We start from the raw sequence: 11,253 nt of genomic DNA on the forward strand, positions 1-11,253 counted from the left end.
CAGCGCCCACCTTCGCCAGCCTGCGTTAGAATTCCACGTGCATGAGGTATTTGCTAGGCTCCTTGACCGCGCTTCATGCATCTTCGTGTCCCAGGCGCCCCGCTCAGCACCCGGCCGAGGGCAGACCCTCGGGAAGAAGCGAGCGGGTGATAGTCAAGCTTGCAGGGCATCGGCAGTCCACATCTGACCGGGCTCTGAGGCTGCCCCAGGGAGGGAAAACACCAGCACCTCACTCATCGCAGGTCTGCCGTCCTGAACCTTCCTGTGGCAGCCCTTGCCCTCCATCTAGAATTTTCCATGGAGCTGAGGGCTGCCTTGTTCTACTGTGTCCAAGGCGGTGGGGAGAGGACTGTGACGTGGGCTTGTTAATTAGGCTCTCACGTGTCCCTTGCTCTCTCTTCTGGCCTTTTCGATCACCAGGCAGAGCTACAGCTGTGGCTACTATACCCGATACCCAGGCAGCAGCTTGGACTTCGAGCGGCCTCGAGGCTACCATCACCCCCAAAGCTTCTCGGAGGATGACGACTCACCTGTTTGCTATGACTCCCGGAGGTCTCCAAGGAGACGCCTGCTCCCTCCCACCCCAACATGTGAGGCCAGATTTTTTGTTTGGGAGCAAGGCTCACAGAGAACAGTGTGCCTCTCCCCCTGCCCCAGCCCGGGGGTGGTGACGGACGTGGTCCTGCCATGTTGGGGGCCTCCAGTCCTCGAGACCAGCCCCCTAGTTGGAGATGCTGTTGGCTTTCTTTCTCATCTGTGTGCCACGTGGTAGGGCTTAAAGCGCTTCCTGCTGAGAACAGAGAGAGACAGTGTGAGGCCCCACAGTTGCACGGTATGTAGCACCTGATGAGGGGTTTTCTGTGCGCCTCATCACTGCCTTTGAGCTTGGGATCTGCCCTGACAGGTAGGCAAGACATGCACCATGGTGTTGATAAGCCCACTCCCTAGATGGGGCAGTGACCCCTTAGAGGGCGGAGGATGGGCCCACGCACAGAGTGGACTTGAGCCCAGGCCTCTTACCAAGGCCTAGGCCTCTGAGGAGCACCTGGGGGTTCTTGGTATCCATCCTTCCTCCTCTCCCCCACCTTTGCCTTGGTCTGCCAGTGCTCTCTGCTCATGGTAGGTTGTGGCCTTGGTGGTGACCTCTAGGGTAGGCACCTCATCCTGGGGCCAAGGAATCCCGTCCTGCAGAGAAGGGGCAGGGGCTGGCTGCTCCCTGACCTGGTTTTCGTGTGCAGATGGCATCAATGGTGCCACCAGGAGGTCTGGGTCACCCCCAGTGAGGAACTTGAGCCGGGGAAGGAAACAGAGCAGCGGCCCCTGCCAGCTCCCGGCTGGGTAGTTTGATTTTGGACACGTGGACATTTTGATGCTGGTTAAAGAATGTCCACTTCTGGCGTTTCTGAAGAATGAGGCATATTTTGGGGTAGGACTCTAATCAGTAACCAAAAATAACCAAGACACAGCGGCTCTGAGTCTGCCATCTAGTGCTCAGTAACAAGTGCAGTTGGGTGGCACCCAGGTCCTATCTCTCTCCAGCTGTCATAGCCCTGCTGGGAAGTGTAATGAGACCCATTTCCACGGTTAATATTTAATTTCACAGCCCCAAACAGAAGCTGCCAAACAGAGCAGCTCAGGGGTCCGTCAGTACCGGGTGACGCACATGCAGGCGAGGCTGGACAGAGGCCCCGCCCCGGCCCTGGGAGTTCCACTGCCCTCCTGTGACCCCCCCCTTCTCCCTTTGGTGGCCACGATAATCACCACTCGTGGGCACCGCCTCTGTGAATCAAGGACCCTGAGCGGGCAAGAGTGGCTGCCCTCTTTATTTTTAAGGGTGAATAAATTAAATGCATCTTATTTGCTTTGCTGCCCATCCATTCAGACCTCAGGCAGGGAGACCACGGAGCCCCTGTGTTCTCAGCTACAGCGGGATTACTTCCCCCATTAGAGACGGTGGTGCAGAGCAGAGGAGAGGATCCACTTTCAAAACTGAAAGGTGCTACCTGAATGACAGCGGTGGTAGTTTTCCTTTCCTGGCTCCATCCTCTGGCACCACCATCTGACCCTAGGAGGGTCCGAGAGGTGGTGCTGACCAGGGAGGCCCGTCCTCCTCTTAGAACACTGAAGTTCGGTCCCGCGTGGCGCGTGGAGGGAAGGCTGTCTGATGCGGATGGCAGGTGCCCGTGTCCCATGTCGGCAACTGGACGAGGAGGCCCAGCAGGCCCCACGGTGTGCGTCAGGCCCGCGAAACAGGGCTCGTTGTCTGTCTGGTCCCTCCCTGGTGGGCAGTGGCCGGCAAGGGCTCGGTCTGGTCCCCGTGCGCTTTTGGAGCCTGGCCCCCAGAGAACGCACAGCTTCTGGGGCTTCGTGTGCGGTCCCGGGATGCCGGGGGCCTCCCCAGGCAGGTCCCTGCAGTTTTCCAGTGCAGGAATTAGGGGAGTGTGGAGTGTTGCCGGGGCATAACAAATGCCCCGTGAGCTTAGAAAGCAGAGTTGAAGAAAGGACTGTTGAGGTGACTCAGCGCTGCCTCGCAGGCCACCAGTAAGGCTGCCGAGGCAGCTCCACGGCGGCAGCGCCTGAGGGAATGTGTCCTGGGGAGGCCTCTGGCCGGTGCTCGGGGCCCAGAATTCAGACTGATCTCCCGGGCCTGGTGCCCTGTGAAGCCACAAGTTCTGGATCATCTTGTCATCGCTCGACCTGTTTATAAGCCTCTATTCAAAGTGGCTGTTAACAGGGCGGCCAACCGCATTTTTTAAAGTTCAAGGTATCCTTTCTTGTTTGTTCCTTCTTCAGGGCTAGGGAAGCTGGGTCTTTCCCCACAAAAGGATCTGCTTATTACCTGGTTGAGCTATTAGGGCAGGTAGCAAACAGAGCTGTAAACGTAACACAGGAGCACCAGCAGGATGCTCCAGCCCCCAGAGACGCTCAGGATGTCTGGAAGGTGAGAACGGGGCAGTCAGCAAGCGTCTTTGGGATTCTAGAATGACGTCGTGTACTTGACCCGGAATGCTGTGTCCCCACCACGGTGCAGGGACAGGGGCCTAGGGTCAGAACAGCCACCCTCTGGCTGCTTCTAGCTCCTCCCCCTGAGAACAGGTGTGGCAGGGAGGAGAAATTGACTTGCTCTTTTGAAAACATCCCTTAGTAGGGCTGCTTCTTCCTCCCTCCCAAAGTTCTGAGACACCACCCCCCCCCACCCCGCCCCGGTGCCCAATGCTTTTTCTTGGATGCCTCGCTTGCTTCCTCCTGGGCCCCCTGCTGAATGTCCAGGGGGCTGCCCTGACCCCAGAGCCCCGGGGCCCTGACGGCCGGTTTCACAGCTGCACGGTGTGCTTTAACTCCTCAGCCCCCCGGAGATCCTCCTTCAACTTCGAGTGCCTGCGCCGGCACAGCAGCCAGGAGGAGTTCCCGCCATCCCCCGCCTTCCCCCACCGCACGGCCCTGCCTCTGCACCTGATGCAGCAACAGGTGAGCCTGCACACCTGGCCCTGCCCCCAGGGCCGATGGGCACCCTGTCCCCCTTGGCTGCCAGCACTTCACAAACACTCTGGTTCAGTCCTGTGACCACCTCGCCAAATAGAAACTATCATGAACCCTGTCCTACGGACGAGCAAGCATCGCAGAGGGAAGGTGACATCCCTGAGCTCACACAGGAGCTGAGTGGCCGAGCTGGCATTTGAGTCCCAGGCTGCCAACTTCCAGAGCCGGGCTCTCAGCCTAGCTGCACACACCCTTCCTCGGCACTGAAGGCAGGGCCTGGGACAAGCCACACTGCAGGGAGTGGTGGCCGCTTGACTGACCCTGAACAATCAGTGCTGCCCTTGGCTCTGAGAGCTTGTCCCGTCATTTACGGAGCCCTCTGGGGGCCGGGCCCTGGGGTCACGAGGGTGTGTGAGCCTCCGACCTGCCTGCAAGGGGGGTGTAGTCCAGGGAGACCGACCTGTCAGGGTGGCCGGACAGGAGGGAGCCCAGGGCCTGGAGGGCCTGCGGGGCTTTGCCTCCAGGGCAAGGATATGGTACTTTGTCTTCCTGAAAAGAGCACATCAGAGCTGCTATCCTCTTGTGTCCGTGTGTGTGTCTGGGTCAGGTGGGAGCACACACGGTATGGTACGCTTCTTACTCTGAGCGTCCATTTCAGAGTTTCTGTTCAGGTCTGCGAACCTTTTGCCTTTCTGTCTTTCTTTTTTAAAAAAAATTATTTATTTATTTGGCTGTGCTGGGTCATAGTTGCAGCATGCAGGATCTTAGTTGCGGCAGGCGGGATCTAGTTCCCTGACCAGGGATCGAACCCGGGCCCCCTGCGTTTGGAACGCAGAGTCTTAACCACTGGACCACCAACGAAGTCTGCTGCCTTCCATTTTTTATGTTAAGTTTTGTGTGCTGCTTTGTCGTGGACGGAGGACAAACCTCTGGAAGGCCCTGGCCATCACATGCCACACACCGAGTAGGCATGGAGGTCTTTATGGGCTTGTGCGTGACCGTGCCCTGTCCCCTGCTGCCCCGCCCTGCCTCCCCCAGGCGGTCCTGGCTTCCGACTTGGCCACAGGCCTGTGCTGTTCATAAACCGGGCCTCACCGTCCCCCTCTGCAGAGTGGGTGCCAGGGCAGACCTGCCATGGCATCTCTGGAGGTGGAAGAAGCAGGCTTGTGCCTACCTGGTGCTTCTGAGCAGAGTGCTGGCCGCAGGATGAGTTGCCCTAAAGAGAACCAGCCTGTTTCCCTACGAGCACTGGGTGCAGTCAGCTTGCCCTGAATGCACTTCCCTATTCAAACCCGGAGTGAACCGGGTGGCATGTTCATGCCCCACAGCTTGTGCGTCTTCCCTGTTTCTTCATGCTTCTAAGCAATTTCACCAACAACTGATTCCTACCTGGGAAGAGTCACAGGAAATATATTATGCGTTTGGGGGAAAAGAAAACATGGTCTGCTAGAAAGCCAAGTTTTTACGGCCAATTCATTGAATTACTCAGTGTGCTGTGTCCTTCTGAAGCCCCTGTAAAACAGCGCCTCCAGCCTGGTCTGTTTTTTTTTTGTTGTTGTTGTTTTGTTTTTGCGGTACGCGGGCCTCTCGCTGTTGTGGCCTCTCCCGTTGCGGAGCGCAGGCTCCGGACGCGCAGGCTCAGCGGCCATGGCTCGCGGGCCCAGCCGCTCCGCGGCATGTGGGATCTTCCCGGACCGGGGCACGAACCCGCGTCCCCTGCATCGGCAGGCGGACTCTCAACCACCGCGCCACCCGGGAAGCCCCAGCCTGGTCTGTTTTGAGGGGGCCCGAGGCCGGGACCTCTGAGGACCTCTGGTCTCCCCACTTCCTCTTTCTCCTCAGATCATGGCAGTCGCCGGCCTAGATTCCAGTAAAGCCCAGAAGTACTCGCCGAGCCACTCCACCAGGTCGTGGGCCACCCCGCCAGCGACCCCGTCGTACAGGGACTGGACGCCATGCTACACCCCACTGATCCAGGTCGAGCGGTCAGAGGCCCCGGACCAGGTCAACGGCAGCCTACCATCCCTGCACCGCAGCTCGTGGTACACGGACGAGCCCGGCGTCTCCTATCGGACGTTCACACCAGCCAGCCTGACCGTCCCCAGCAGCTTCCACAACAAAAACAGCGACAAGCAGAGGAGCGCAGACAGCTTGGTGGAGGCGGTGAGTGTGGCCGCGGAGTCTGCACGGGAGGGTGGAACTGGGGAGAACCGCGCGCAACAGGAACGGGAGGTGGTTCTGAGGGCAGGTGGGCTCCGGAGCCCGGATGCCTGGCTTCTGAACCTGGACACCGCCCACTTCTTAGCAGCCAGGTTGGTACTTAAAGCATGAATATAAAAACAGCACCCCTGCCGGGTTTCATCAGCTAGCTGTACCTAGGATTGTGTGTGCTGTCCCTGCAGATACGACTAGCTTATACTGAAACATCTGTCCCCGGTGGGTTGCACTCTTGTTGGGCCACGTGCAGTGTTTGAGGTCCTTCAGATCTTCAAAGCCATTCACTTTCCCTCTTAGTTACCACGTATGGGGGCTAGCAGACATGATTGGCTGAGTCCCCAGAGCACATCATACAGTCACTGCTTGAGGTGCTTTTTCTGTCCTTTTGCATTCGTGCCACTGATCCTCTTTCCTGTACAGGTTCTGATATCCGAAGGCTTAGGACGGTATGCGAGGGACCCAAAATTCGTGTCAGCGACAAAACACGAAATCGCCGATGCCTGTGACCTAACCATCGACGAGATGGAGAGTGCAGCCAGCAACCTGCTGAACGGGAACGTGCATCCCCGGGCCAATGGGGACGTGGGGCCCGTCTCACGCCGGCAGGACTACGAGCTCCAGGACTTCGGGCCGGGCTACAGCGACGAGGAGCCAGACCCCGGGAGGGATGAGGAGGACCTGGCGGATGAAATGATTTGCATCACCACCCTGTAGCCCCCAGGGAGCGGCCGACTGGCTCTGGCCTCAGGTGGGGCGCCGGAGGGCCAGGGGAAAAGTGCCTCGTAGTTAGGAAAATGTAGGCACCAGTGTGGAGTCCCTATTCGATTTAGACTTTTGTACAAGTGATGTCATGCCTCAAGGAAGCCATAAATCTGGTAGGGGACAGCCGCACCCACACGCTCAGCCCCAGCTGTGGGCAAGGGCAGGTCCAGCCCTCCTGGAGAGGACCAGCGAGGAGGGCGGACAAGCCCTGCCCGCTTGTCCAGAGCGCTGGCCCGCCACCCGCGGGCATGAGGGGAAGGTTTAAAGGTGATGACGATCACCTTACCTATGTCATTACCTCAGCCATCGGTCTAGCATATCAGACGTTCACTGGGCCCAGCGTATCCATTTTTAAACCTTTTCCCCCCCAAACACACTGCTTCCTGATTCCTGTTCGGCTCTTCTGAAATACAGTGTGTAAGTCAGGACCTACCTACCAGCCGTCATCCTGAGAGGGGAACGGGACCCTGTAAACGGGGTTTTCTGTGACGTGACGCCAGTTTACAGGAGAGAGCATCACTCTGACGGTTGGTTTCTGACTGTCAGGCAAAGGGCAACTGTAAACTGGAATAATAATGCACTCGCAACCAGGTAAACTTAGATACGCTAGTTTGTTTAAAAATTCTAGATTTACTGTATATGACTTGTAATATACTATAATTTGTATTTGTAAAGAGATGGTCTATATTTTGTAATCATTGTACCGTATTTGAAATGCAGCAATATCCATGGGTCCTAATAATTGTAGTTCCCCACTCAAATCTAGAAACTATTAGTATTTTTACTCGGGCTATACAGAAGTAGAAGAAATAGAGCCAATTCTCATCTATCCAGTGGAAATCTTTTGGGGGTAAAATTTTAAGTTCAAAAGAACTTGGCACTACAGAGATTTTTCTAAACTATTTTGAGTCACTATAAATCTGTCTTTACACAAGAGGTACCAGATGACTGCTTGCAGTCTCTTTTGGGGCAGGGGTTCTATGATTTGATGTTGCACCTTCTGATCCACCGTGGGTTGCAGCTGTCTTTTGTTCTGCTTTAGTAACTCTCCGATGAGCTCACTGCAGCCTAGGTCGAGCTGGTTACTCTGACCCGGTGGCATTCATAGTTGTGGTTTTCTCAGCTGCCCCCACAGGACATTTCCGGCGCAGAAATAATCGCCCAGGTGAATGAAGTCCTTCTGCTGTTGTCCCCTGGGGACTGGTAAGGCTGCTTGTCTTAGGAAAGAAGTAAGGAGTGCTGGGGACAGAGAGGGCAAAGGATGATCTATAGGACTAGACGTCGGGCTCTGTACAAATCGTATTGTTGCCTTTTTACAAAACATTGCTGTACTGTGTGTTCTCTTTGAGGGCTTTTATATGCAACTGAATGAGGGCTGAAGTTTTCATTAGAACGCACTCACACTCCAATTGTACTTCTCGATGAAAACCCACTTTTGGATCATTAGACCCATCAAGGCTTCCTTTTCTGTTCACAGAATTATGCCGACTCTGTCAAGTTACCTTGGCAGGGATTCCCTGCAGTCAAAAAGACTGGTAGCGATTTTTGGTTCAAAGTTTTAAAATATTACATAACCTGTTAATGTTTTTTTTTGTTTTGTTTTGTTTTTTTTTGTAAATAACACTTTGTTATGAAGACCTTACAAACCTCTTCTTAAGACATTCTTACTCCAGATCCAGGCAAAAACACTTCAAGGTTTGTAAATGACTATTTCCTGACGTAAATTCTTTTTTATTAAAATGCAAAATGATCTTCAGAATAAAACTGTGTTAATAATTTTATTGTACTTGGGAGCCCTCCTCGCAAAGAGCTGGTGTTCGCCAGTGAGCGCTTCGGGAGGGGCAGGTACTCTGTGAGGGCACTTCTGTAATTATGTAGATGTTTTTTCTTATCCTCTTGGTGCCTTCTCCTTTTTCCTGATCCTCATGCCGATGGTAACTTAAGTCCAGCTGCGGAGAGCACTGTTTCTCCTAAAGGGCTAACCCACTATCACCGTCATCTCAGACTCTGTGTCTCTCCACCGAGCGTTGGTCTTTCTCACCGTGTGGCTTGGCTTACCATCATCAGTCCAAAACTGCCGTGACAGGACTGAGTTTTCTGGTATAGTCGGTGATCTTTTCTAGTCGGCACTTAACTGGCATTTTTACAGGCTGCACCACTCCTAATATCTGTCTGCATTAAGCCTGCTTCGACTGCTCACCTAACATTAAATTTTTCTTTGGAAGAAAAATTTGAAGTTGTAGGGCATGGTTTTTTTTCTTTCAGGAATCTTTTAAGATTAAATGTCTCTCCTTTTTAGTTCCCCTCCCACTCCCTAAAAAAAGTCATGTTGTTGTGTCCCCAGGAATAGTACATTTAGTTTCTTTCATCTTGTGTTTTCCATAATATCACGAAACAGAAATGGCAGCAAGAACCTCGTTAAAATGGTCTCTGTGATTTCCATCCAGACGACCGGGCCACGCAGCACCTCCCAGCCTGATTCTGAGATGTTTCAGAATCAGCCAGTGGCTGGGAAGGGTGGGTTGTGAAGGCCCCAGAAGCTTCTCCAGTGCAGGATGGGCTTAACCGGCCTGATGAACTCACTTTACGGCTGATGCCACGCTTGTGAGAGAAACCAGAGCAGTTTATTCTGTGGTGTTTATGTTTTGCAGTCCTAAGTGTCTTTGCCCGTTGCCTGTTTTCCTGCAAAGGTTTTTACTGTTAGGCTGGGTGGTCAGTTTGTCCTGAAAACTGGTTAGCATCACACACAGAGTCCTAACTCCTTTACTAGCCTCCCCGACTCAAAGACAGACTCCAGCTATGGCCTTCATTTGTTGAAAAAAAAGGTTTTACTTCTCTAAAATGATATTCCTTCCCTACTGGGGACCTAGGGGGGCAGGCGAGGAAGAGGAGCAGGCCTGGGGCCCTTGCTCCTAACCAGAGAACGAGAGCCAGAATGGCTGGGAGGGCGCCCTGTGGGGACAGTGGCAGGAGATGCGATGGGAGGCTGGGTCTCAAGACGGGGCCAGCGGAGAAGGGTGTGTGTTTTTTCTGGGTTTTAAGAGAAAGGCACCTAGGCATTTGATCTGATGGTAAGTCGTGCTGTGGAAATCTGAAATGACCTTTGGGCGGAGGAACACGGTTTGGCTGGAGAGAAGACTCTATTTGAATCTGTGGAAGTGGCTCCTGCGGCCTGCACGAGGGCCACACGAGGCCGGACGTTAAGGCGCCAGAGTCCCACCTCCGGGACCTGCCCTTTCCTGGTCACCTGCGGGCAGGCTGCTCCTCTAGCTGTGTGCTCTGGCTCTTACTCTACCAGGAAGAACCCTGATGCAGCAGCTTAAACACTGGCTTCTTCGGAGGGGTCAGTGTTCTGACCACTAGGCACATTTGCAGCTTTCTGTTAGGCTTTTTCAACCATTTTTGGAAGTGTACGTTTTTCCTTTTGGGGAGTACTGCAGGCTTTTTGCTAAGGGACTTAAACGACGTCTTCCTGGTTCTTCAGGAGGCTGAGCGCTGGCCGGTCTCCATGCCCCTCGGGCTGCCAGACTATGGCTCATCCTCCCCAGTTCCAGTTTGCACTTTCCTCCCCTCTCTGGCTTCCTTGGCCAACAGTCCTCTCTTTCTGAGGTCGGAGCTTTCTTCGTGGTGGTGGACCCTTCAGGTTAGGACACAGACCACTGGCTCCACCCTGCCCACGCGGCCACAGCACTCAGCTGTCAGGGCTCGAGGGAGGGACCACCTCAGATCAGAATATTCTGTCCTGGGTCTGAACTCCAATAGCAGTTTTCTGTTGGGTCCTGGATATACGCGACACTCATGCTCTCCTCCTTTGAAACGTGTGTTGGGGGGTGGGCAGTGTCATGTGATCGCATGGAAGGAGGCCCCGTAGCAAGGGCGGGAGAGGGGCCTGGGTGCCATCCACCGTACAGGCTCCCCTTACACACTTCGCTTTGCCCATCGACACACGCACACTAGCGCATCAGCCACTGTCTCAGGGGCCGAGGGCACCGCAGTACGCAGAGGTGACCGAACTGAATGGCCATCTCACCTGCCATACTGGCGCCAGAGGAGGTCAGCGCAGTCACACTCAGGCCTGGGACCCCCCCCCCCACCCCGCACAAAACCTGGTGGCCCTCAGAGCAGGGGGCTGGCACCTGCACTCCTACTGTTCCTTCGCCCCCGCAGGCAGCTTCACGACCCAGAGGAGGCCTGTGGGCAGGTGGGGACCTCTCTAGGAGAAAGACATCTCTTGGCAGATGTAGAATTTTCTTTCTTGACCCTCCGTTGGAACCGAAAATAAAGCAAGATACAGGTAAGATGAAACAAGGTTTGCTTAAGGAATTTTAAAGGAAGGATGGTGTGATGGCTTTCTTCTTTCCACCCTTCTGGAACTCTTTCTCAGAAACGTTAAGTTGCAGCTGTTGGGCCTCCAAGGCACCTCAATCCACTGTGATCCAGGGTGAAGCCAGGAATGTTCCATTTTCCTCCCCTCCTGATTCTGGGTCCAGCACGACAGGTTTCCATTCTTTCTCGCCATAGACAGTGGCTTTTGGATATCGTCAGAAAAACCAATCCAAAATGCATTCAAGTTTTCATTACCTTGTAGAGACAGGCTGGATAATGACAGTCTCAGTTCAAAGATAAGTTACGGGATTGCATTATTGAATTATAAGAAGTTTAAAGATCAGAGAGCTGTCTTAAATGTTACTTTGTATCTGTTTCCCCCGCCCCCACCCCCGCCCCGCAAACTCAAATCTTTGCCAATTTATTTTTCTTTCACTCAACTGCTTTTTTTTTTTTTTTTTTTTTTTT

The 11,253-nt window shown here is 54.2% G+C and overlaps 1 protein-coding gene and 1 non-coding gene across 5 annotated transcripts in view; one reads left to right on the forward strand and one right to left on the reverse strand.

The window, feature by feature from the left end:
* The window catches only part of CACNA1D (calcium voltage-gated channel subunit alpha1 D), a 316,740-nt gene extending 306,214 nt beyond the window's left edge, over positions 1 to 10,526 (forward strand). For all 4 annotated transcript variants that reach the window (XM_024746347.1, XM_024746350.1, XM_024746346.1 and 1 more), the window contains 4 exons: positions 421 to 590; positions 3,347 to 3,468; positions 5,323 to 5,643; positions 6,118 to 10,526. In XM_024746347.1, coding sequence (XP_024602115.1) covers positions 421 to 590; positions 3,347 to 3,468; positions 5,323 to 5,643; positions 6,118 to 6,411 — 907 coding nt within the window. In that variant the 3' untranslated portion in view covers positions 6,412 to 10,526. The remainder of the gene's footprint in view (positions 1 to 420; positions 591 to 3,346; positions 3,469 to 5,322; positions 5,644 to 6,117) is intronic.
* On the reverse strand, positions 4,269 to 4,341 carry TRNAW-CCA (transfer RNA tryptophan (anticodon CCA)). The gene has a single exon. It is a non-coding gene; the product is annotated as a tRNA-Trp (tRNA).
* Positions 10,527 to 11,253: the final 727 nt, after the last annotated feature.

The sequence above is a fragment of the Neophocaena asiaeorientalis genome, unplaced genomic scaffold (assembly GCF_003031525.2).
Source record: "Neophocaena asiaeorientalis asiaeorientalis breed wild unplaced genomic scaffold, Neophocaena_asiaeorientalis_V1.1 scaffold251, whole genome shotgun sequence".
NCBI lineage: Eukaryota > Metazoa > Chordata > Mammalia > Artiodactyla > Phocoenidae > Neophocaena > Neophocaena asiaeorientalis.